Below are 25,873 nucleotides of genomic sequence, written 5' to 3' on the forward strand. Positions count from 1 at the left end.
CCTGACCATACCCCTCCCTCCATCCCTGCCCTATGACCTTGTCTCAGCCACTCTACCCCACCCAGCTCATCACCTGGCCATCCCAGTCATTTTCTTCCTCCTGGATGGGTGTCTAGGAAATCATTCTTCTTTTCCAAACACCGTACCTCCTAAGGAACTCCAAGTAGGGTCTCCAAGGCAGAGAACCTCCAAAGACACTCCAGGGTGAACTTTCTGGCGTCTGTTATTTCCCAAAGCTCTGAGCGCAGAAAGGCCTGGGCCTCACAGAGTCTCCTATGGGTAAGTGGAGGCACAGAAAGGCCTCCCGGCACTCTCTCCTGTGGAATGGAGGACGCTGGAGCCCCCCCCCCCCCCCCCGCAGCCCGCAGCTCCAGAAGACCTGTCCATCACCATCAACCCTTTCCCCAGGGAGGGGCCAGAACCCAGAGCCTGGCCAAGCTCTACTGGGGCTAATCTGTGAAGAGGAGGTGGTTTCAGTGAGTAGTCTCCTGCTCTGATTTGGTCAGTCATCTAGCCACGAAGCCAGTGTGTACGCTCACCGCAATGCTTTGGACTGGGATGAAGGGGGGAGGCTTTAAGATCCCACATTTCACAGGCCCTGCCTCAGGAGCTCTGGGTGCCCACCACACACACACACACACACACACACACACACACACACACACACACACACACACACCATCCCAGTTTCCCCACCACTCACACCTATAATGAGGCCGGGGAATGGTCAGTCCTAGGCCCATGGGCCCTAGATGCAGGTGGGATGTAATGGTGATGACGGAGGTAGGAAAAGAAAGGGTCAGAAGCCAGAGTGGGGTCAGAGCTTGAGTCTGTGAAGAGTGCCCTCCTGGGGAGCGGGGAGGCTTAGAGGTTCGGGCACAGGACTAGGCATCAGCATCTCTGGCCCCGCCCTTCCTGCTTCTTTCTGCTTTCTCACCCTGCTTAGTGCATTTCATATCCCAAAAGCAGACCCAGAGGCACCCAGATCCCTGCCTCCCACAAGCCTACCAACCGGCTCTGGGCACGCCTACTTCACCTCCCATCTGTACCTTTTTTTGTTCTGCTCAGTTTTTAAAAATATTTTATGTGGTTGGGTATGATGGCTCACGCCTTTAATGCCAGCACTGGGGAGGCAGAAGCAGGCAGATCTCTGTGAGTTCCAGGCCAGCCTGGCCTACATTATGAGACTCTGCCTCAAAATAAACAAAACTCCAAGTTCTTTCTTTTTGTCTTTAATCTTTAGGTTAGCATACAGAGTAGCCGGTCCCGTCACTATATGGGACATTGCTTTTGCTGTCATTTGTTCCTGCCCCACTGTCCTCCATGCTCCCCCTTTACTCCTAGCTGGCTTTCCTCCTCCCCCCATTTTAAAAAATAAATCCTTTTTTTAAAGATTTATTATGTATAAAGTGGTCAGCCTGCACACCAGAAGAGGGCACCAGATCTCATTACAGATGGTTGTGAGCCACCATGTGGATGCTGGGAATTGAACTCAGGACCTCTGGAAGAGCAGCCAGTGCTCTTAACCTCTGAGCCATCTCTCAAGCCCCAAAACAAATCCTTTTAAAAATGTTTTATTACTCATGTTTTATGTATGAGTTCTTTGCATGTATACCTGCACACCAGAAGAGGGCACCAGAGCCTATTATAGGTGGTTGTGAGCCACCATGTGGATGCCGGTGGCTCCTTGGAGGTCCTCCCACCAGGCTTCCTGTCTGCCACCCCTGGCATTGATCACCCTTCAAATCATTGACATGTCGGTTTCTCCCACCCCCAGAGCTCCCCACACACACACTGGGAGGCTGGTCCCGTGGCTTTTGGGTCCCTAGAATGGAAAAGATGAGAATTAAACTCTGGCCGGGAATTAAACTCTGGACTTCTAGAAGCTCTTAACCGCTGAGTTCTCTCTCCAGCCCTCCTTCCCCATTTTCATTTACCTATTTATTTTGGCTTTTAAGACAGGGTTGCTCTGTGTAGTCTGGCTGTCCCGGAACTTACTCTGTAGACCAAGCTGGCCTCGAACTCACAGAGATCCACCTGCCTCTGCCTCCCAAGTGCTGGAATCAAACCATCACTACCACCACCACCCAACCGCTTAGCTTTTCCCAGTTTGTTTGTTTGTTTGTTTTATGGCATGAGTGGTGCACATCTTTAATTCCAGCTGGGAAACCTGCTCTCAAAAAACCAACAAATAAAATTATCTTTGAGTATTTGTGTGAGTACAGGCACACACATGGCCACAGCCTTCCTGTGGAGATTAGAAGACATCTTTCAGGAGTAAATTCTCTTCTTCCACCATGGTTCCAAGGATGTGACTCAGGGCAACTGGCTGTCCTGGCCAGCTGTGCCCTCCCACTATACCCTCGTTTACTTTTTGTTACTTGAGACAGCGTTTACCCTGTAATCCAAGCTGGCCTCAAACTCCATGTAAGAATGCTGGGGTGACAGGCATGAGCCACTATACTTGGCTCCCCATCTCAGGCCTGGTAGGCATGACTGTGACTCTAATCTCAGCATTAGGAGAGGGCCGGTGGCAGGAAGATAATTCTCTCTTACACAGGGAGCTCAAGGGCTACAAGAGTCCCTGTTTCAAAAACAAAAAAACCAGTAGCCAGGAACGGTGGCACACACCTTTAATCCTGGCACTTGAGAGGCAGAGGCAGGCTGATCTCTGTGTGTTTGAGACAAGCCTGACTAAGCTCTAGGACAGCCAGACTACACAGAGAGACCCTGTCTCAAAAACAAACACACACCCAGAGATGAAACAGTTTCAGCACTGGAGATACAGCTGAGCCAGTGTTAGATCCCTATACACTTCAGTAGTGCATAAATCCCACAGCCCTACATGCCTTTTCTTTTCAAGGGATGGAGTGTTCCACTGCTTATAAGCATGGTGTTTCCTCCTTATGCCCTAGCCATCAAGTCTCTTGGTGTTTTTGCGGCCAAGGTCATCATTTTAAATTACCAAATTCAGTCACTCTATTGTAGCTGTTCCCTTGACTGTATCTGTGAGAGGATGACCACTTCTCAGAGACCCTGCCTCCTTGCAGCTGCTTCATTGCCCCTGAAAACCACACCCAGTCTTGGTAGGTGGCTCCTTGGAGGTCCTCCCACCAGGCTTCCTGTCTGCCACCCCTGGCATTGATCACCCTTCAAATCGTTGACATGTCGGTTTCTCCCACCCCCAGAGCTCCCCACACACACTGGGAGGCTGGTCCCGTGGCTTTTGGGTCCCTAGAATGGAAAAGATGAGAAGAGACAGGATTCAGATTCAGAAACCTGCTCCCTGCTGTGTGCCTCTGGCTGAAACACTTCCCCCTTTTGGGTTTCCTTTTGAGACCCTGTTAGGAGAACAAAGGCAACTTAGATGGCAACTTAGAACATGGGAACTCCTTTCTCTTCCTCCTGGCAGCCCCCCTCTTCCAGCCCCCCCACCCCCACCCCAGAGGTTTCAACCCTGCAGGAGCATGCAGGCTGAAACTTTTCAGCATCAGCTGGCAGAGCCTTCCCCGGCCTCCCCCTCCCCTTGAGATCCTACCTAGCGCACCTTCAAAAGTGCCCCCTCCTAGGCATCCGCCCTGGCACTGGGCCAAGCACATTAGCCCTACTCACAACACCAGTGTCCTCACCCAACTGTGCCCTGCCATTGGTGTGACCTTAGGCAGATTTGGAGCGCCTGTGTGTGGTTTGTTTTGCTTTGTTTTGAGACAGAGTCTGTGTCTCAAGTTCCCATCTCATCAGAGATCACCAGCGTGCCTGGCTTCAGTGTGCTTACCCAGCTCCCCCAGCACTGGAGCTGCTGTAGTTTGCTTTCTGTTGTTGTGATACACGCCACGACCCAAAACAACTTGGGGAGGAGAGGGTTATTTCCTCTCTTGGGTTATAGTCCATCACCAGGGCAAGTCAGAGCAGAGACCTGGAGGCTGCTTACCACATTGCTCTTCCTGACCCTTGCTTTCTTAATCAAACCAGGACCACCTCCCAAAGGATGGCACCCCTTCAGTGGGCGGGGTCCTCCACATCAATTATTAATCAAGAAAATGCCCCACAGATTTGCCTACAAGTAATCTGATCTGAGCTGTATCATTAGGACCCTTTTTATTTCAAGACAAGGTCTCACTAAGTTGCCCAAACTGGCCGGGCGTTGGTGGCGCACGCCTTTAATCCCAGCACTAGGGAGGCAGAGGCAGGTGGATCTCTGTGAGTTCGAGGCCAGCCTGGTCTCCAGAGCGAGTGCCAGGATAGGCTCCAAAGCTACACAGAGAAACCCTGTCTCGAAAAACCATTAAAAAAACAAAATTCCCAAACTGGCCTGCAACTCGCCCTGTAGCCAGGCAAGCTTTGAATTTGTGGTCCTCCAGCCTCGGCCTCTCATGTAGCTAGGATCAGAGGGATGTCTGGTGTGGTAGTTAGTTGATTTTTTTCAGAAGTATCTAGGAAGTGCTTGAAGAGCAAACATACACAAGTAGGTGCTCTCCATGTGTTTGCTGCAGGGGCAATGTCTTGCCTAGAGGTACACAGCTGGGTGGCAAAGTCCATGTTATTTCAGCATAGCACAAACACGCAGACACAAAACACACACACCCCAGCACAGGAATTTCCTTGATCATGGACTAAACACCCAACAATTTGGTCAGCAGTTCCAGAAGCTAGGCTGAGAGGTCTGGGATGCAGTCAGGGAGCACAGGCACGGCTATGGAGGGGCGGCAGTGCTCCACATCCGTGCTCCAGTCTCCTCACTGTTCCTGCTTTTCCTCTGATCTTCCCAGCACCCAGTAATCCCGGCCTTGTGGACCGGACCTGTGGCCCATGTCAGTTCAATGGTGTTTCTGAGGGCCTTTACAGGGTATGCCCATGAGGAGGCAAAGCCAAGAGAAAAAGAGTAAGCCACCATCACCTGTATCTGGCACCAGCCACCGCTGAAGCCACCAACTGGTTCTGGAAAATTATCTTTTTTTTTTTTTCCCTTAAATGAGTTTGAATTTCAGCAATAATCCTTCCTCATCTACATGGTCCCTTAAGTGCTGGTCATCTTTGTTGGTGGCCAGGGATGTGGCTGAAACCTGAGTTGACCTACTGGCTGAGCAAAAGGCTCTTGCTCCTCCCAAGTTCTCTCCTGGCTCTGAGCTGGAAAAGCATCTATTCCCATTAGGATGGCCCTGGAATCTAGACTGAGCCTCTCCTTGCACTGAGAAGGGGCCCCTTCCAGTATTCTCACGGGTGGCTGTGGATCTCTGTGTACTGCTCCCTGGGTGGGCAGGCAACAGGCCCTTTACCAACGCCTGCCTCCATTCCTTTCCTGTAGCAGGGCTTGGAGAGGCGGGTATGTGCCTTCTGTGTGTACCCAGGCCATGTGGGGCTGAGCCCTGAAGACAGAAGCATCCGTTCTGGAGAACAGTCCCTCGCCCTCTGCCACCCTCCCTGCTGACTGCAAATGAGTTCGAGTTGCTCAAAGAAGGAAAAAACCCCTCCCTCACCTGCTGCCCACGCGGACCCCTACTATGGACTCTGCCCTGTTGGCTGGGGACACTGCACTCTCTCCAAGGGAGCTAATGGCCTCTCCTGCCTGGCATAAAGACATTCATTTCCAGCTGCACAGCCTTACACTTCAGCTTGAGAACAGGGTGATCTTAGCAGCCCTGGATTGGGGGTGGGAGTGGGGAGTGGGGGTAGGCTGTGAAAGGGTGGGGAGAGGTCCTGGGGCTCAGTGGGAAGCCCCTGCACCTCTAGTCCACAGAATAGCAATTTCTGGTCATTCCCAATGGGTGGCTCTGGATGTGTCACCTTTGCCTCTCTGAGCCAGGTTTCTTAGTTTTTAAAGAGGATCTTAAGTGCAGCTCTGGCCTGCCCAGCTCTTTCTGTAGCAGTCTGCCATTGAATTCCCACCCTCCTCCTACCTCGGCTTCCCAGAGTGCTGGGATTACAGACCTGTGTCACCCACCATGCCTGGCTTGAACCATCACTCTTAGCAGGTGACGGAGGAGCTAGGTCCCAAACACTTGCTCTACAGTGCCTGGGATGCAGACTAGTATGTGGAAGCTCTCCCTACTCCAGATTTCCTCAGCTGCAGCCCTTGGTGCTTTTCCTCATACCCCTCGAGCCCTCTAGCTTTCTGTCTTCACACTCCTGCAGCCATCTCCCTGCTCCCTACCCATATCTAGTGCTTAGCTGACAGGGCCTCTTGTCCTCCTGTCGTCCATTGTGCCCCCCCCTCCCCCGGCTCTTAAGAGCTGTCTGCACGCTCTCCACACATACACCTGTTCCTCTTTAATCCTGGCAGTGGCCCAGCTCTTTTGCTAAACTGATCTGGCAAATGTCACCTTGTTTTGAAATACCATGGGGACTCCTTGGCCTTATCTGCCTGGTTGACATTGTTGGCAACTTCTGGAAATGCTCTTGGCCTGTGTGGAGGTCCTGCAGGAGTGCCCTGCAGGCTGTCATGCTGTCCCTGGCGGCTCCCTCTGCTTTCTGTGCCCAGCTCTGTTGTTCTGGGTCCCTTGTCAGTTTTCTGCACTGAGTCCCTAGCTATCCTCGCACTGGCTTTGTCCAGCATTTATTATTTTTAAAACAGGATTAAAAAAATAAGATGCAGCTGCTAATACTAAAAACCAGCTCTCACACAAAACACGTGAACCTGCACACATTGTTGCTAATCTGGCAAATCTGGCTTCACTGCCTGGAGGACATGGCAGTCCTGTGTTCAGGACAAGGGGTGGCTACCCCCAGAAGGGCGTCTGGTAGCAACTGCCACCCACCCTGTGTTCCTGCTCTTTGGTATCCATGGAAACTGAGGATGGACTGAGAGGGCTTCACAGTTCAAGAGAAGCATGAGAGTACATTTCTCTGTGAACTGAAAGATGCTGTGTTTAATATGCCCAGTGTGTCTGCGTTGAAAGACAGACACATCCTACCTGCTCTACTCCTGATGTTACCTGCTGGGGCCTGTGCCTCAGCTCTCCCCAGGCGTTAATTACAAGCATTTATACTGAGTGCCCTGTCTCTGGCCCAAGTTCACTCCTGAGTTGAAGCTACGGTGAATCTAGGCTTGAATCTTCAGCTGCTTCCTAGAACTATCTCCTAAACATCCGTAACACTTCATCCATTAAACAAACATTTACTCTTCCTATATACCAGATGTTCTGGGCTCTGCAGGATAGCCAAGAGCAGCCCTCTGAGACTTTTTTTCCCATAAAGGGGATCAGCGTGAATGAAGACAGGGACCTCCAAAGAACACCTGGCCATGAGTCCACTAGGCTGCTCTGACCTGCACCCTTTTCAGTTCCTCACCTGTTCAGGCTTGAGACGAGATGACAGCCCCTCTAGGATGGCAGAGGGCATCATGGGAAGTAGGAACCCCTGGGATTGATGTGCCTCTAATGAAATCCACCAAAACAAATACAGCAGGAATAATGGCTCAGTGGTTAGGAGCACCAGCTGCTCTTCCAGAAATTCCCAGCACCCAAATGGTGGCTCACAATCATGTGGTTTTTTTCGCGACAGGGTTTCTCTGTGTAGCTTTGGAGCCTATCCTGGCACTCGCTCTGGAGACAAGGCTGGCCTCGAACTCACAGAGATCCGCCTGCCTCTGCCTTTGCGTGCACCACCAACGCCCCGGCAAGCTCACAATCATGTGTAAGCCCAGTTCTAGAGAATTCAATGCTCTCTTCTGGGCTCCACAGGCACCAGGCATGTACACCCATACACATGAACCCATACACATCCTGGGTTCAATTCTCAGCATCCCATAAAACTAGGTGTTATCCCAGAACTCTACAGACAGGGTAATTTGAAGTTGACGGTTTTCCCTGGGTTACATAGTGAGTTCATGGCCAGCTTAGGACACATTAAACTTTGTTTCAAACAAAAACAAAAACAAAATTAAAAAAAAAAAGAAAAGGTAACCAAGAATCCCAGGGTGTGATAGATTCCTCATACTGCAACCTGTATTGGCAAGGCTAAGACATGAGAACCAACTTAAATTTGAAGTTGGCCAGGTAACAATGAGTTCTAGGCCGGCCTGGGATACAGAATAGCAACAAGTTTCAAAAAACAAACAAGGCTGGGCATGGTGGCACAAGCCTTTGATCTCAGTACTCCAGAGGCAGAGGCAGGTGGATCTTTGTGAGTTAGAAACCAGTCTGGTCTACATAGCAAACTCTAGGCCAGCCAGGACTGTACAGAGAGACCCTGTCTCAAAACCCAAACAAACAAGCAACTACATCAAGCCGAAAGAAGGCTCAGCAGTCATGCAGAGGACCGAGGTTTGGTCCTAGCACTCCATGGTAGCTAACAATCATCTATAACTCCGGTTCCAGAGAATCGAATCTAATGACCTCTTTTAGTTTCCAGGTCACCAGGTATGCAAGTGGTACACATATATGCTTATAGGCAAACACTCAGACATAAAAATAACTCCTAAAGAAATAGGCACGGGTGTAGGGAGACACCCCAGCCCCGCCCAATAGTCCTGGGACAGGTGCCAGGTGGACCTGGGACTCGCCCTTATGGGCGGGGTGAAGGAAAGCTGGGGTGACGTAAGGGAAGGTTCTTAAGGGCTGCACGTGGAGATCCTAGCCCCTTCTCTCTGGCCGCGCAGCTGGGTTCCTGTGACCTCGCTCTGGCCTGCGTTTTGCCCTGGTGCTTTCTTGAATAAAGAAATCTTACCATCACGGACTACAGTTCATCTCTGGGCGCACGCGGTAATCATAAGAGTTGGCGCCCAATGTGGGGCTCGAACCCACGACCCTGGGATTAAGAGTCCCATGCTCTACCGACTGAGCTAGCCAGGCTCTGTCCTGGAACTAGCTCTTGTAGACCAGGCTGGTCTCGAACTCACAGAGATTCACTTGCCTCTGCCTCCCGAGTGCTGGGACTAAAGGCATGCGCCACCACCGCCCAGCTACACATGGGTGGCACACACCTTTAATTCCAGCACTTGGGAGGCAGATGCAGGCAGTTACTGAGTTCCAGGACAGCCAGGGCTAAATAGAGAAACCCTGCCTTGAAAAATTGGAAAGAAAGAGAGAGAGAGAGAGAGAGAGAGAGAGAGAGAGAGAGAGAGAGAAAGGCAGGAAAGAAAGAAAGAGGGTGGGAGGGAGGGAAGGAAGGACTGCAGGCTAGAGAGATGGTTCAGTGGTTAAGAGCACTGGCTGCTGGGAACATGGGAGGATGGGAGGGCTGGAGGGCTGGAGGGCGAGGGAATGGGGAGATGGATATGTAAATATGAGTAGTAATTAAAGAATTTAAATTAGAAAAAGGGCACTGGCTGCTCTTCCAGAGGACCAGGGTTCAATTCCCAGCACCCACATGGCACCTCACAGCTGTCTGTTAACTCCAGTTCCAGGGGATCTGACACCCTCACACAGACATACATGCAGGCAAGATACCAGTGTACATAAAATAAATGATTTTAAAAAAGAAAGAAAAGAATTGCAGGTACCTGGCAAGGCAGGTGAAGTTTACATGATGAGAGGGCAGCCTCTGCCACACACTAGATACCTAGCAACACTGTCCAGGGGTCCCTGGGGCTTGTCACTGGGTCCGGCTTCCATCACTGCCTTCCCAGGAACCTCTGTGTCTACTCTGTCCTCAGACATCTCAGGTCCCCATGGGGGGGGGACCTGGCACTCTGACTCCCCTGTCCAGCAGTCACTGTCATCCATGTCTCACACCTGCACCCCGCCCCCACTCCCTCACAACTGTGGCACTGGGCCCAGCACATGGGGTCCACAGTGTTCTTCCCAGTGATCACACACTCTCCATATCTCAATGAGGGTTACTAAGAGGCTCAGCTCCAAGAGCTGTCTTCAACTGTTTTTTTGTTTGTTTTTCAAGACACAGTTTCTCTGTAACTTTGGAGCCTGTCCTGGAACTCACTCTGAAGACGAGGCTGGCCTCAAATTCACAGAGATCTGACTGCCTCTGCCTCCGCCTCCCCAGTGCTGGGATTAAAGGTTGTGTGTGACCACCAACTGGCTCCAAGAACTGTCCTAACCCCCACCACCTTCCATCTGCATCAAGATACACACAGAGAGGCACACAGCACACAGCTAGATACAGGTTTATTGTGGCACTGGAATGAACAGGGCCGAGTATGGCCAGCACCAGTGAGTGGCGGTGGTGACGTGTAGGCAAGGGGATTGTGAAGACAGTGAAACAGGGTTCAGGGAGCCCCAGGACCCAGCTAGGAGTTGGGGCTGGGACAACTACTACCAGCCCTACCCGAAATGTCGAGGGCGATCACTCTTGATTTGTCACCCTTCAGGCAGGGTGGGGTGGCAATAGTATGAGGAAGGCACTCATACGTGGGAGAAGGCATGGCTCTTGCAAAGGGGCTTGTCCTTCTTGGAGTAGAAGGTCTTTCCTTCCAAGTTGATTTGACATATCTAGGGACAATGAAGGTCCAGTCACATGAGGCTGCGGGGAGTGGGGAGGCCGTTTCGTAACCTCTCCTACATCCCTCAGGTAGGAGAGGGGCATCGGTGTTGAGGAACAGGTGGCGCGCGCGCACACACACTCGGGTGGGGGCGGGGTGGGGGCGGAGGCGGGGCGGGGGCGGGGGCGGGGGGGCGGGGGCGGGATCTTACCGCACAGACAAAGCATGTGTCATGCCAGCTGAAGCCCAAAGCTTCCAAGAAGCGGTCTCCAGCATCAATCTTGAAGTCACAGCCTCGACATTTTGTGCCAAACATCTTCTCATAGTCTGGTAATGGGGACAGAAAAGAGGGTATTCACACCTGTCCCCCCATCCAGCCCCTCCTTGCCTTCTCTAGGCCACCAGGTACCTCGCTCGCAGTAGGGGGCCCCTTCTTCCATGTAAAAGGCTCTGTTGCGGATAGGCGTTTTGCAGGCAGCACAGGTGAAGCAGTGCACATGCCAGGTCATCTTCAGAGCATGCATGATCTCCTGGAGGAGGCCAGAGTCACTGTCAGGTTCGGCCCATCCGCCAGAGCACAATGCGGGCGGCGGGCGGGGCCCTCCTACTCTGTACACACATTTACACATACACAGCTTCCGGATCGCCATTGGCAACTCTCAACTCTGTGTCTCAAACAGTTCCCAGACTTTCTATGCCAAGCCTGTTCCTCCCAGTCAACCTCTCCATCTGTTCAGGCCAAATCCCAAAAATCCACCTTCTTTCTCTTTTTTGTAGTCTCATGTAACCCTGCTGGCTTGAACTCCTAATGCTCTCTGTCGCCATCTTCTGAGGGCTGGGTTTTCAGGAGTGCGCCACCCTGTCCAACTCAAAATCCCCCTTTCTCTCATGACTCTCATTAGTGAGCACTGAAGTGTTCCACCTTCAAGACATGCCCAGCACGGTTAAAGTTAAGAGGCCTGCTGGATACAGCATTCAAACAGCCTGCTCAATTTATTAAGACCTGTGTTTTAAAAAGCTAAGTCCTAGCTGGGCGTTGATGGTGGACGCCTTTAATCCCAGCACTTGGGATGCAAAAGCAGGTGGATCTCTGTGAGTTCGAGGTCAGCCTGGTCTACAGAGAGTTCCAGGACAGGTTCCAAAACAGTACAGAGAAACCCTGTCTCGAAAAACAAAAGCAAAAACAAAATCCTGCCAAGTCCCGTGCAGGATCCAGCACACAGGCCTGTCTGTTCCCCCCCCACACACACACACTCACTCACTCACTCACTCACACATCAATTCTGCTATACTAACATCTTACCTGTCGCTGACACACCAAGCACACCGTGCTGGGGCTACATCCCAGCTATCCTGCCCAGACAGGTCCTCTCTTCCTCACACCTCCCCACCTCTGACTTTAAGTTTCTGTGTAACCGTCACTCTCTCCACAGGGCCCACTCTGACGCCAGCGAATGTGCCATGCCACCTCTCCTGTACCACCCACACCGGCAGCGCCTCTCCCTCTACTGTCCTGGAACCATCACTTCACAAACACACTCCCAGATAATGTTTGTTCCACCAGCTGTTTACTGCCTCTTCCATGTTTACATGGAAGGTATGAGTGGATCTATTCCAACAGTGCCTAACCCACTGTGGGTGCTTAGAGAATCGGCCCCAGTGGATGAGCTCTCCCCGGGGTCAGACTGGTCATTCCTGGGACTATTAAGTGCACCGTGGCCAGAGGCTATGTACCTGGCAACAGCTCTATCCTCTTGTAGTCCTGGCTCTTTATCTTAGGAACTGAGTGCCTGAACCCAGTCTTGTTGAACTGTTTAGAAAAGAGCCCCACGTTTGCAGCCACGGACCCCAGGTTCTTGTAAGGGCCGGATGGGGTATTCAATGGACCCAAGTGGAGCCTGTGTCCCTTGGGGATTACTTGGACTGATTTAAACGCTGGTTCTGACTTGATCACTGAGAATGACTTGAAACCTTCTGTTTTTCTTGGTGCCCCAGACAAAAATCAAGGACCTCTAGGTGCTAGGCAAGTACTCTACCACTGAACTAAACCTAACCCAAATTTATAAAAGACGCTGACTCAGAAATAAAAGCTCTGGGATGACCCTACATCTGTACTGTATCAAAACTATACTGACTAGCAATCTCTCTGCCTAGCACCCCAATCCCCCAGGATAAGCCAGTTCCACTCCCCCGCCCCACCGCCAGAGCTTTCTGAAGCTTATCTGACCTGCTTTCAGCTCCAGACTCCTCCTCTGTCTTAAGTGCTATCTGCCACACAAGTTACTCCTCTGCCTCAGCCTTCTCTGGGGGAATTCCCACTTGTGCTTGTCTTCCTCTTAAGGCCACTTCCATCCACTTGTTCAATGTTTACTGACCACCTTCTACAATGGGGCACAGCACCTAAATCAAACAACCCTCATCGTGGCTCAGGGAAGCAAGATGGGACAAAAGACATGGCACAGCAAGGTAGCTGGAGAGGAAGGCCTGATGGGAGAGCAGAGTTGGGGGCTGGGCAGTGATGGCATACACCTTTTAATCCCAGCACTCAGGAGGCAGAGGCAGAGGCAGGTGGATCTCTGAGTTTGAGGCCAGCCTGGTCTACAGAGAGAGTTCAAGGATGGCCAGCATTACAAAGAAACCCTGTCTTAACTGAATGAATGAATGAATGAATAAGAAAGGTATTCCTAGGACTGAAGAGATGGATGTGGCCTCTTGAAGGGGACCCCCCAAGTTTGCTTTCCAGCACCCATTTTAGGCAACCTATAACTGTAGTTCCAGGGGATACGACACACTCATTTGGCTTCCATGGACACTTGCCCTCATTCGAAATTGCCTACACAATTAAAAAATTGTGTTTTTTGAAAGAGGAGGATGAGGAGGTTCTCGAGGAAGTGACAGTTAGCCCTCAGCTGAGAAAGAAGGGTATTGGTAAAAGGGTGCCAGGAGTCTGGAAGGTGCTGTGGTAAAGGACCAGAGCTCACTGACAAGACGGGGAGCCTGGAGGGCTGAAGCATGAATGAGAGGGGGCTCCGAACACTGTACGTGACTGGACTTAAGAGCAGAGTCCTCAGTTTATGCCTCGTGACAGGTGTCCGCTAAGAGTCCCTGCCCTGGTAATGGTGAAGTCATCTGACGACGGCCATGCAAGGTGTCAGCTCCTGCTTTGAGCCTGTGTCACTCGCAAGTCCCTCTCCCCCGTGAGAGCACCTGGGAGTGGGCTAGACCTGCCTACTAGGTCTGAACTCTTGCTACGCACACCAATGAAGCCTCAAGCCCAGTTCTGATGGCAGCCAGGTTTGTGCAGAGAAAACCTGGTTGGATTATGCTCTCGTGTTTAGCCTTTGAGGGACAAACAGGGTTTGCATCAAATGTTTTCATATGAATTTCTGCCCTTGCCACCCTGGAGTATTTTATTGTCTAGTTATCGCCCAGTCTCAGCTCTGTACATTAGGAGCAGTAGACACTGAGCTGGTCGGTCACGGCTTTTACACCCCCTTCACTTCTACCAGCAGCTGCAACCTAGACTGGAGAGCTAAAGCACAAGCGGCCCTCAGGGCCCTTAGGTCCAGCACCTGCGGCTTTAATCAACAATACTTGGAAAATACCTGGGCTTGAACGGACAGACGCGAATTTTTCTTTTCTTTTTTTTTTTTTTTTTTTTGGTTTTTCAAGACAGGGCTTCTCTGTGTAGCCCTGGCTGCCCTGGAACTCTCTCTGTAGACCAGACTGGTCTTGAACTCAGAGATCCGCTTGCCTCTGCCTCCCGAGTACTGGGATTAAAGGTGTATGCCATTACCACCTGGCTAGATGCTACTACTTGTTCTTGTCATTATTCCCTAAACAACAGTGTGACAATTTTCTATTTCTATGTGCTTTTTTTTTTTTTTTTTTTTTTTTTTTTTTTTTTTTTTTTTGAGACAGGGTTTCCCTGTGGCTTTGGAGGCTATCCTGGCACTCGCTCTTGTAGACCAGGCTGGTCTCAAACTCACAGAGATCCACCTGCCTCTGTCTCCCAAGTGCTGGGATTAAAGGCCACCACCAACCAGCTTTCCTCCCTCCCCCCAATGGAATTTGATCTTTTAGGTTGGAGAGGTAGCTCAGTGGTTAAGAGCACTTGTTGCTTTTCTAGAGGACCTGGTTTGGTTTACAGCACTCACATGGTAGGTCTGTAATTCCAAGTCCAGAAGACACCATCTTTCTGACCTCTGACAGCACTAGGTGTGACTGGTGCAAAACACTCAATACACATAAAATAAATACACTAAAAAAAATTTTAGTCTTTTAAGAGTATACTGGCTAGCTGGGTGGTGGTGGCACACACCTTTAATGCCAGCACTTGGGAGGCAGAGGCAGGCAGATCTGAGTTTAAGGCCAGCCTGGTCTACAGAGCAAGTTCTAGGACAGCCAGGACTACACAGAGAAACCCTGTCTCAGACAAAGAGTATCCTGGCTGGTATAAGTAATGCCATTTTGTTTTCTTCACACAGAGTCTCACTGTGTAACCCGGAATGGCCTATTAGAATGCTCTTGCTTCTGCTTTCCAAGCTCTGGGATTAGAAACAAACGCCACCATGCTAACGAGACTGTGCAGGGAATGGAACCAGGGCCTGTACATGTTACACAGGCCCTCCATCACTGGGCCCATACTCTGAGCTGTATGCAGGCCTCCATCACTGGGCCCATACTCTGAGCTGTATGCAGGCCTCCATTACTGGGACCATACTCTGAGCTGAATTCAAGCCTCCCGCCCACCTGCCCTCCTGCCAGCCCCACTCACTCCAGTGATCTTCTTCTTGCATTTGGCACAGCTGGGTGCATAGCGCACGTCATAGCAGGAGGGGCAAAAAATTGCCCCCTTCTCCTCAAAGAAGCCACCCTCTTCCAGGACCTTCCCACACTGGCTGCACACAAATTCTTCAGGGTGATATGCATGGCCCAGTGCGACCAGGTAACGGCCCCTGCAGGGAGAAGGAATGTATGCAAATGAGGTATGCACCCCAGGAGGAAGACAGGAGTGGTTTCTCCAAGATCCTACAGCAAGAGGGAGCAAATGGAAAGGGAACCCTTATATACTCTCCTGATAACTGCGGCAGTTTTGGTGCCCTGGTTTGGGAGGGAATTGACAGTTTAAGACTACCAAGACACTCCTGGGGGACTACTGCCCAGTGTGAGGGTGAAACCCCAACTGACCCTGGTGAAAACCCTGTCCTGCTTCCCTGTTCCATTTGGCCTGAGCAGGGGCCTGTGAGCCCTGGATAAACAGGGATGTCAGGAGGGGATGCTTTTTACAAATCCTCTGCCTAAGGGTTGATGGGAGACTAGAGCAGCCCACCAGGGCCAACTAGGAAGGTTCTAGAATCTGGCTGTGAGGGGCTGTGTGACTTGGCTGGGTTCCAGGGAGCAGTGTATAGAGGGAGGTAACTGTGGCCTACTGGCCCTGAGAGGTGTGGTTTAGCAGAGACCATGCATGCTGGGGAAGCAGCAGCCCGAGAGCTGCAAAGTGAGACGCAGCTTCAGGGTGCCGCTGGCACCTCACTGCAATAGGCTGGGGAGCGTATGGTAGGAAGTGTAGGATTAAGCATCTGAGAATGGGGGCTGCTGAGATGGCAGTGAAGAGCACTTACTGCTCTTCCACAGGACCCAGGGTTGAGTCCCAGCACCCACATGAAGGCTCACAGCCAACTACAACTCCATCCAGCACCAGGGAAATGCAGCACCCTTTCCCAAAGGTTCCGTGCGCACCAGGCATGCGATTGGTGCACAGATACACACACAGGCTAAACACCTATATTCGGGAAGTAAAATAAATTTTAAAAGATCTAAGGTTCCAGGCTAGATCCTTCCCCTGCTTCTACCAGATCCTTAATTTCCTCAGAGTAGCAACTGAGGTAGGGCAGATAGATACATCGGGGCCAAGGCCAGGCTGCAGGGCAGGAAAGACCAGGGTTAGAAGGGAGCGCTCACCGAATGATCTTGTGGCACTGGTAGCACACGGGAGTCTTGCCATTGTTGCTGCCCCCTCCTGTGCCCCCTCCAGCTGCAGCCTGCACTATGGAGGTTCGGTTCTGCAGAGGCGTGGGTGTGGCAGGCTGGCTATGCCGGGTCAGCACTGTGCTGGTTTTGTCTGGGGCATAGCGCTCAGCAAACGCAGGGTCCACGGCCCAGGGTGGGCGACTGGTGGGGCTGGGGGTGGTGGTGGGGCCTGACAGCCAAGGAAAGTAGATCCAGAGGGGCACTCAGGGAGCCCAAAGTGCAGAGGGTAGAGCCCAGGGTAGCCTACAAAGGCCCACCACCCCTATGACCATGGCGGCTACCCACCCTTCTTCACACCCAAGTCCACTTTCTTACCAGGCCAGGGTTCCTGGGGTATAGTTGAGGCTGGGGCTGGGGCTGGGGCTTCTGTCCTGGGCACCTGGCTGTAAGATCAGCCATTCAAGGCCCTGCCTGGCTGAGGCTCTGGGCATGGTCCCACCCCCTAACTCCAGTTGTGCTGGGCCCATGAGTGAATCTCAAGTGCATGAGAGCGGCTGGGATGGATTCCAGGTCCCTCTGGGGTACAGGTAGGAGGGGGTGCCTCCCCTAAGTAGGTTAGAGCTATCTGGTGTGCTGTATGGAAGCAGGGTGGGGCTCCCGTTCCTACGGCAGTCTTTGGGTCTCCTCTCATACAAAAGAACCAAGCTAAGGCACAGCCATCTTTGTTAGGGATGTCCTCCCACCGAGAAGACTGCAGGACCCGCACCAAGTCTAAACCATTTAACGCCCCGTACCCAAAACATAACCAGACCCAATAAGACAGAAGACAGCGGCAAAGAAAGCGAGGCTGAGAACGTTTATTTTCATGCTCAAGGCAGTGCAGACCTGGCAGACAGTAGAACCACAGGGCCAAGAGGGAAGGCAGTGTCAGACGAAGCCAGGCCCTGTGCCAGGCGGGCTGCCAGGACCAGGCCAGTAGGAGGTTCAGACCAGGGGCATGAAAGCGGTAGGCAGAAGCTGGAGGCACCAATGGGTGCCCTGGGAGGGTAACAGAGAAAGGAAAGCAGAGGGCAGCAGGCTGGAAAGGGCCAGGCTATGACTGCACGTTGAGCACGTGGGCAGAGCGCTGGTGGTGCCAGTCCCGGAGGCGTGTATAGCGTGGGCTCTGTAGCTCCAGGACATACTTTTCCCTGAGGGGCAGAGAGAGAGAGAGGAGGAGGAAGTGAAAGAAGGAGAGGTGGAGGAGGCAGGGGGTGGAGGGAAGGAAGGAGGCAGGGAGAGAAGAGAGCCCTGGCGGGAGAGGGCCAGGAGCAGCGGGGTGGCGGCTGGAAAGAAGAGTGGGAGGCTAGAGGGAGGGCGGGAGCCCACGCTTTTACCTTGACTTCTTCATGTAGTCCTCATCCGGGTCTTGCACTGAGAGGACAGAGGCAGGCATTGACCAAGAGAAACAGGGGTCACCCCAGCCTCGAGTCCTGGCAAAGTCAGGCCTAGGCTAAGGCCAAGAGAGTCCGCCCTGACCTGGGCCAGCACTTACTGAACTCTGTGCCCGTGAGGTGGGCAAGGATGCGGAAGGAGCGGGACTGGCCTGTCCCTGGCCGTGGCCGCCAGTCTTCGGTATCCTCCATCAGCCGCTGCTTGCTGGCATCGGGGACCAGCTGTCTGAACAACTGTCTGTGGGAAGGGTGTGGCTCAGAACCCCTGGTTCTGGTGAACACCAGGGGCAGCCCCCCCCACCAGGATCTGATGTGACAGGCGAGAGAGGGGAAGGGTGGGGGGTGAGGCAAAGGGCCCTGCTGGGCAGGAGGGTAGGTAGGTAAATGAGAGACGGGAGGAGAGTAGCCAGGGTAGGGAGGGGCTACCACCCAAAGTGCCCAAAGGAAGGGAAAAAGTGACAGGAAGAGGGGGCTCACTGACTTGTCAGGGGTCTGCACCTGTGAAGGAAATAAGACAGATAGACAAATAAAGTGACAGACGCGGGAGAGAAAGATGGGGAATTAGAGAAGTGCAGAGGGAGGCAAGGTGGCAGTAACTCAGCTGGCCCAGTCACACCCCAACCCCAGGCTGCCCAGAGTGGCAGAGCCTGTGCAAGAGCGACAGCCTTAGGTGGGGCTCTACACCCTCAGGCCTACCCGGCCGCCAGGGATTGCTGCCACACGGTTAAGGGGCTGGGGTACAGCACAGACTGAGCAGTAGCGGGCAGCTTGTGTGTGCTTGTGGAAGGACTGGACGGTGTGGACAATAGACAGGAGTGAGTGGGCGAGGGCTGACATACCCATTCTGTTGCGGGGTGCTGTCAGTAGGTGGGGGTGCCCCAAAGGGCCGGGCCGTCTTGTTGAGGGAGGCGCTTGGTGCAAAAGTATACCTCGGGGGATCGGCGGGAGGGGTCAGGGCCTGGGCAGAGACAGAGCCAGGCAGGGTGGGTGGGAGTGGGGGCTGAGGTGGGAGCGGAGTCACCACCACCAAGGACAGTGACAGGTCCAGCTCCACGTACACATCTGGGCAGAGGCTAAGGGTGAGGGGAAACTATGATTTCAAGGGGCCCATTTGGAAGTAGTGAACTCAACCCACTCTGGGCCAAGGGAGACCAAGGATGGGCAGGCACACACAGCACAGGCTCGTGGGAGGAAGCGGGCGGGCAGACAGACAGGCAGGCACGTGTGGCGCCCAGACCGTGCGGCAGCTCCCAGCCCCTCTCAGTTCCTCAGACACTGCCCCTTCTGGCATCTGCCCTCTGCTCTTAGGGGTAACAAGGCTGGGCCTGGGGAGGGCAGGTCAACCCTGAAGTCTAAGCCCCCTCCCTTTCTCAGCCTAGTTATCTCCTGTACAACCTACCTTCTGTGGTTTGCTCTGAACAGGCTGGGCTCTGGAGAAGAAGAGAAAGCAGTGATGGCAGTGGGCCAGACCAGAGACTGCCTTCACCCCTTCATCCTGTTGGCCCCATACCTGCTAAGCCCCAGGCTGAGGCGCTCCCCACAGGCGCGGATCTTGTTCTGGGCCTCAATGTGTGTGAGGCTCCCTGCGTTCTCACCATCGATGCTCAGCACCCAGTCTCCTACAGCCACGCCAGCCTGTGCAGCTTTGCCTCCAGGGGTGAGCTGTGGAGAGGAGTGGTCAGAAGCCCATGGGCCCACACCCAAGCTGTGTCATCTACCTTTCCACTGCTTGGTTGTCTATTCTTCTCTATGACCCTCCCTCACAGTGCACCTCAGGCTAGCGTCCACAGCCTTTGAGGGCTCTGCCAGTCTGCTCTGGAGGCTACTTCACCACCAGATTGCCCTCCTGTGTTAAGACTGGGCTACAAAGGCCTAATAGGGTCGATCAGCGTTACTTCTGTCAGGGTCCTGACAAGTGTCCCATCTATCTGAGCAACTGAGCGACTGCCCTGCCCCCTTCCCCATTCACTGAATGCCTTCATAAATGTACTCTTGCTCCCATGGCCACATACTTTTTTTTTGGGTGGGGGGTGACCAAAGCTCACCACTTACCAGAAATCAGCCAGTGTTGGTGAGCACTACCCCACTAGGCCTACTACATACCCTCATTTGCCACACAGACCAGAAATTCCCAATTCAAAGCCAAAAGGATTGGAGACACATCGGTCACCCACAGCTCTGAAATCACAGGTCCACTCAACCATCTGGCAAAGGGCCTGGCACCACAGAGCAGGCTTAATTTACACTTCACGGGTAGCAGGAAAAGTGGGGTACAGGCTGCCAAAGGTGGCAGCAGGATCCTCAGGTGAGCGGTGCAGTGGGAAGGCCAGGAGGTTCTGAGAATGTTAGGGACAGTCCTGATGCAGAGACTGCAAACACTAGGACAGAATGGAGCTGGACTTGACAGCTCTATTTTGTGCCTGAAGGGGAGGTTAGCAGAGAAGAGAGCACCTAAGTCAGAGCCCTTTCTTTACCTGCTAACAGATGCTAAGAATAGCAACTCAGAGAACACCTAGTATTGACACCGCATCTCCCAATGTGCTTGCAGAGAGTCTGGGGATCCACCCTGCTCATACTCAGAAAAAACAGTATTGCCAACATGTGAACTCAAGTCATCCAGTCTGCACTAGGTGCAGCCAGGATGTGGCCCTCCACAGCAGCGCACCTATGCTACACAGGCACAAGTGAGGGGTCGATAAATACTCTCACACACAAGCAGGAACTCCCCATAAAGACTCTGGGGAGCTGGGTGGTGGCGGCACACGGCAACTTTAATCCCAGCACTCTGGAAGCCGAGGCCAGCCTGGTCTACATAGTGAATTCCAGAACAGCCAGGACTACACAGAGAAAGGCCGGGCGCTGGTGGCATACACCTTTAGTCCCAGCACTTGGGAGGCAGAGGCAGGCGGATCTCAGTGAGTTCGAGGCCAGCCTTGTCTACAGAACGAGTGCCAGGATAGGCTCCAAAGCCACAGAGAAACCCTGTCTCTAAAATAAAAAAAGACTACACAGAGAGATCCTGTCTCAAAATAATTTTTTTTGTCTTCTGGTTTTTTGAGACAGGGTTCCCCGTGAACCAGTCCTGGCTGTCCTGGAACTCACTCTCTAGATCAGGCTGGCCTCAAACTCACAGAGATCCACCTGCCTCTGCCTCCTGAGCACTGGGATTAAAGGCATGCGCCACCACCAACTAATTAAAATTTTATGAAATTAAAAACAAAAAGACTCTGGGTGCCAGGCCTGGTACTGTACACCTGCAACGCCAACACTCAGGCACGCTGAGCAGGGGGACTGACCGTTCAATGCAGACCCTGTCTGAAAAAGACCCCTTCATGCCTTGACTAAGTCTGGGGTCTTCATGCTCCTTTCACCTTCATCCCACTCCAATCTGTCCCTTACAAGGGGGACAGGGAAGTGACACCCTAGAGGGGAAGTGACTTAACTCATGGTCATGGTGAGTCAGTCAGGAGATGGAAACCTGGTTTAGCCACTCCTTCCTCTACAGGCAGCCTGCTTCCTGAGAGGTGTGGGGTGAGACCCAGGGGTGTGTGTGTGGGGGGGGGGGGGTCCTAGGAGGAGGAGCAGCTGGCTCCCAGAAAGGGAGTGGAGGAGTGAGTGAGGAACTACTTTTATGGGGTGAGGAGGGCAGGAAGGATGTGGGGGTAAGACAGTGGTCAGAGTGGGGACAGCAGCATGGGGCAGGGCCCTTTGGGAAAGGTGGCTAGTGAGATTAAGGAGGTAAAAAGCCAGGGGGCTGGACAGCTTTATGGATGTGGGTGAGTCAGCCTGGGAGCTCTACTGAGCTGCCCAACCCCCAAATCCCAGACATTACCTCATTTTCCAGGCCTGGGCCCACAGCCAGGCCTCGCCCCTCCTTCCTCCCTCTACTCTGGGGTCAGGGGAGGGATAGCAGGCTGGCCCAATTTAGGAAAGACCACCCCACCCATTCCAGGGCAGGGCTCAGCTGGTAGCCCCACCCACACGTTAAGGCTGCTGACAAAGGAACCCAGGGACCAGAGTGCCTCCAACAGGCAACATCTAAGAGGCCATCGTTACCCAGGAAGAAAGCAAGCCCTACACCACACTGGCCAGCACTCCCGGGAGGAGGGAGATGTAGGATGTGCATGGGGGGAGGGCCCACTGCCTTAGTCACCCTGCTGGTTGGGGCGGATTCCAAGAGGGCCCCAGGGAAGGGTCCTGGGAAGAACGCAGCCTGTTTGTCTGTATGCCTGCCCTAGCCTCGATGTCCGATATCTGATGTCCAGCTCCCACTGAGAGATGCAGCCTTGACACCCCTCTCAGGCTGAGCAGTGTCGGGAAGTTCTCAGGCCCCTTCGGGCTGGGCTTGCCTTGGGCTTCCTGCCAACAGCTGCATGCCTACTCTGTGGCTGGGTGGGCCTCTCTAGGCAGGAGGCTATCAGGGCAGGAAGTCCCTGCCCCTTTTTTGACCCCCTAGGCCAGTCAGAGCTACCAAGCTGGCGCCCTGGCCTCACCCACTCTGGCACAAAGTTTGCTTTGAGTCCCACTGACACAAAATGACTGATGATCAGGTGAAGGGCCCACCAATGGCGCTAAGGGGCCTAGACCTAGGCCAACCCTTTTGGGTTCTGTTGACTGGCCACTGTTGGCCATCCCAGCTGGGGCTACATTCTTGGGCTTATAAGGCAATCCCCCTGCCACAGGGAGGAGTCAGCTCCCAGCCCCACCCCCCATCAGGGCAGACTGAAGAATGGGAACAAGAATCCTGGAGGCTAGCCTCACTACACCTCTGCTTAGGGTCAAAGGTCACTACAGCCTGACCAGAACCAGCAGGCTGAGGACCTGAGTCTCAGCCTGCTCAGTCCTCACTCAGCTGGGAAGAGACCCCTTAAACTTACAGGAAGGACAAGCCATTTTGTGCCTCAGTTCATATTCTTGCTCTGCCAGGGACTTGCTGGTTGAGCTCCTCCATCCCTCCAAGTCCTGTCACTTGGCAAAGCAGGATGACAACTGCTATGCCTTGGATAGCAGTGACATTAAAGTTAGGTCCTGCCTGGCACCTGGTGCCACACACTGTTCTTCATGCTAAAGCACTTCTTGGAGACATCAACCTCCCATATTGTAAAATAGGCTTCTCCTTGGCACTCACAGATGGCCAAGGGGGCTTGGAATAGCATCAAGTACCATGTCAAAGCAGGGCAGCTGGGGGGGGGGGGCTCCCCATTCCACTATCCACCTAGCCAGGAGTCCTTGAAGTAAGGGCCCATTTGGACCTGGATGCTGGTGTCCTGTTGGCCCCTGAGCAGCTTGCTCGCTCTTGCTGTTTCTTCCCACCATTTGCTGGAAACATGGGCACCCAAGAACCCTTGGGGAGTGCATTCCCCAGTCTAGGCTTACCCGAGAGATGGAGAGGGGCACATTGAAGTCCTTGCCCCCTTGCAGCCGGAAGCCCCAAGGTGCTGGCCCCTCCAGCACTACCTTGAAGGAATCCATGGTGCCTGCTCCTGTGAGGACAGAAGAGAAAGTGAGTGGCCGCACCCAGCACTGCAGATGGCCCAGCAGGTCCAGATCTGGTCACTAGCGTTAGCCAGGTACCAGAAGGCACAGAGAGACGCTCAGCACACACAGGCACTGGGAGGCAGGTATCTTGTTGGGTTTGGCGGGGCTCCCGGCTGGCAGACCTCACAGGCAACAGACAAGTCAGTTCCCCACCCTGGCCCCTGCCACTGGGAGGGTGAGCAAAGTTCTCATCAAGTCTAACTTCTTTTCTCTCCCGGGGGTGGGCTGTGGGGCTAATTGGCACTGCTTCGCCCAAGCTAACCTGGAATCTCAGGAGGGCGGCAGGGTGAGTCAGGGGCCAGCTCCCCCTCCTTCCCCGGGTCCCAGCAGGCCGCTGGAGCCTGCTCGGACTATATAAGGCGTGTAAGCTGACACTGTGGAGAGCCCGTGGAGGGAGCACTTTAGGGGCTCGGGACGTGAGGGGGAGGGGCGAGGAAGGAGGCCGCTGCAGCGGGTCCTAGCCATTTTGGGACAGGTCGAGGCTGCTGGAAGCCAGGGTGGGACCCCGGGCACTGCAAGGGGGGTAAGAAACGGGGCGCTGTCCCCATGGAGAGTGGCGGGGGTCATGTCCCTAACGCGCGGCCAGGGAGGGGACTCTTTCTGGAAGCCAGTAAAAGTGGTGGCACACACGCACGAAGCTCCCTTCCCAACGTGACTCTGTTTCCCCTCGTCTCCAGCCCCAGCCCCGCGCTTGGTCGCGTCCCCACCGCACACGGTGGCGCAGGCGCCAATCAGCCGCACCGCCGCAGGAAGGCGGGGGCGGAGGCTGCGGCCGAAGCCAACCGAGGGGATCCGGCGCAGGCCACGGCCGCCACGCCCCCCGCAGCACCTCAGCGGGCCACGGGACCCCACGGGGTGCAGCCCAGGAACCCCCCGCGGCCGCCAGTACCTGGGTGCCCGGCTGGGCCGCGGCTCGGCGGCCTCCGGGAGCCTTGCTGGGATCCGCGCTGCGCTCTGACCCCGCCTCCGCGGACGCCGCGCCTTTTGAGCCCGCGGAAGGGGGCGGAGCCCTAGGCCACGCCCTCCCCAGGCCACGCGAGTGGACATCCCGGGGTCGGTGCGAGGCCCCACCCCGTCCCCAAGCCCTGAGTCTCCAGGACAGGGACGGAGGGTCGCGCATTTACCCGGGCAATGACCCTCCCGAGCCTGGTCGCCGCCAGCCTGCGCCCCGCTCCGGGCTCTCACCCAAGCCCCTTGCGCCTCCCACTGGCGAGGGGGAAGAGAAAGCAGCCTTTTAAAACACCCCGGCTGTAGAGGTCTTCTCTCACCTCATTCTCCCCTTGTAGGGGAGAATAGCCTCATAATACCCTTCTGTCAGGGATACGGTACAGGTCAAAGCGGCCGTGGTCCGCGCCACCGGAGATTTCAGAATTTCTGAATTCCAGGGAATGGAGAAGCAGCGAGACAGGGTAGTTGCAAGTTAGCTTTCCCGGGGCTGGGGATGTAGCTCAGTGGTAGAGACCCCTGGTTCAATCCCCCAAACCAAAGCCAACCAACCAACCAAAGCTAGGCTTGCAGGATAATCTGGAAACCAATACATAAGGAAATAAATAATAGATAAACAAATAAATAGTAAGAGCCAACGGAGTTGGAGGAGGCCCTTAGCCCCACATGGGGCCTGACAGTAAGAGTCCATCCAGACAGAGCCAGCAGTCCACAGCTCTGCGACATCCACCAAGCACCACTATTGGGACGGACTGTATCCCCTGAACACCCCTCCCGAGCACACAGTCCGTCCTGTGGGGGTGGGGTGGAAGGAGCTGTCACGGCAGAGGGAAGGAAAGCCGATTCTCCTGAGTGTTAGAGTGAATGGTGGGGGGCACGACCCCCCCCCACGCCCTCCTACCATCCTTACATACATCCCCCTTCCCCAACATTGTCCCGACGGCTCAAACTCCTGCAGGAGATGTCATCTTTGAAGAAATGCTCCTTGGTACTCTGCTGTTCTGTCTGCGTTGCTTTTTCCTCTTGCTGTCCCTTGTCTCTATGGTACTCGAGGTCTCCACGACCTCCATCAAGTCAGCTGCAGCCTTCAGGTCTCATCCCGTCCTGCTGAGGCATGCTGGTCAAGGCCAGGCCGACCACTCCCTTTCTCCATTGCTTTCTTTTCTTTTAAGATTCAATGCCCTCTTCTGGCCTCTTCAGGCACGAGGCACACATGTAGTGCACATATTAACATGCCGGCAAAACACTCATACACATGAAATAAAAGTAAAAAGAAATAAGGGTCCCCGTGTAAAACACCCATACACATGAAATAAAAGTAAAAAGAAATAAGGGTCCCCGTGTAAAACACCCATACACATGAAATAAAAGTAAAAAGAAATAAAGCTCGCAGTGTAAAACACCCATACACATGAAATAAAAGTAAAAAGAAATAAGGCCTCCCCGTGTGGACGGGCTGGCCCTTTGGCCCTTGAGTGTGCATGGATTCCAGATCGTCTAGCCTCTACTTCCTGAGAGCTGAGACCACACCACCAAGCCCAGCAGCTTCCTTGTCTAAATCACCTTTCCCCAGGCTTCTCAGGCTTTCCTCCCTCAATATCAGGCTGGT

The 25,873-nt window shown here is 53.7% G+C and overlaps 1 protein-coding gene and 1 non-coding gene across 6 annotated transcripts; both read right to left on the reverse strand.

Annotated features, from left to right (window-relative positions):
- Positions 1-8,716: 8,716 nt before the first annotated feature.
- On the reverse strand, positions 8,717-8,789 carry Trnak-cuu. Its single transcript has one exon. It is a non-coding gene; the product is annotated as a tRNA-Lys (tRNA).
- A 1,255-nt stretch (positions 8,790-10,044) lies between these two features.
- Pdlim7 (PDZ and LIM domain 7) lies at positions 10,045-24,333 on the reverse strand. Of its 5 annotated transcripts, none has more exons than XM_027409783.2 (13): positions 24,209-24,332; positions 23,158-23,264; positions 19,292-19,443; positions 19,181-19,211; positions 18,263-18,279; positions 17,883-18,019; positions 17,725-17,761; positions 16,724-16,791; positions 16,340-16,577; positions 15,153-15,333; positions 10,785-10,905; positions 10,587-10,702; positions 10,045-10,385 (listed from the first exon to the last, which is right to left on the reverse strand). In XM_027409783.2, the coding sequence occupies exons 2-13, from the start codon at positions 23,251-23,253 to the stop codon at positions 10,299-10,301; spliced, it is 1,281 nt and encodes a 426-aa protein (XP_027265584.1). In that variant the 5' UTR covers positions 23,254-23,264; positions 24,209-24,332; the 3' UTR covers positions 10,045-10,298. The 5 variants fall into 5 exon arrangements, with proteins under 5 accessions (XP_027265584.1, XP_027265583.1, XP_035298884.1 ...); XM_027409782.2 differs by lacking the exon at positions 18,263-18,279 and adding an exon at positions 18,621-18,739; XM_035442993.1 differs by lacking the exons at positions 17,725-17,761; positions 18,263-18,279.
- Between the last annotated feature and the right edge of the window lie 1,540 nt (positions 24,334-25,873).

The sequence above is a fragment of the Cricetulus griseus genome, chromosome 3 (genome assembly GCF_003668045.3).
Source record: "Cricetulus griseus strain 17A/GY chromosome 3, alternate assembly CriGri-PICRH-1.0, whole genome shotgun sequence".
NCBI lineage: Eukaryota > Metazoa > Chordata > Mammalia > Rodentia > Cricetidae > Cricetulus > Cricetulus griseus.

Bases quoted from the DNA above. Each gene is read 5' to 3' on its own strand.
- Pdlim7 (XM_027409782.2), bottom strand. From the start codon at position 23,253: ATGGATTCCTTCAAGGTAGTGCTGGAGGGGCCAGCACCTTGGGGCTTC. The intron at 19,444-23,157 runs GTAAGCCTAGAC...TCCTCTCCACAG, and splicing joins TGCCCCTCTCCATCTCTCGG to CTCACCCCTGGAGGCAAAGC. The intron at 10,386-10,586 runs GTAAGATCCCGC...CATTGTCCCTAG, and splicing joins ACACATGCTTTGTCTGTGCG to ATATGTCAAATCAACTTGGA.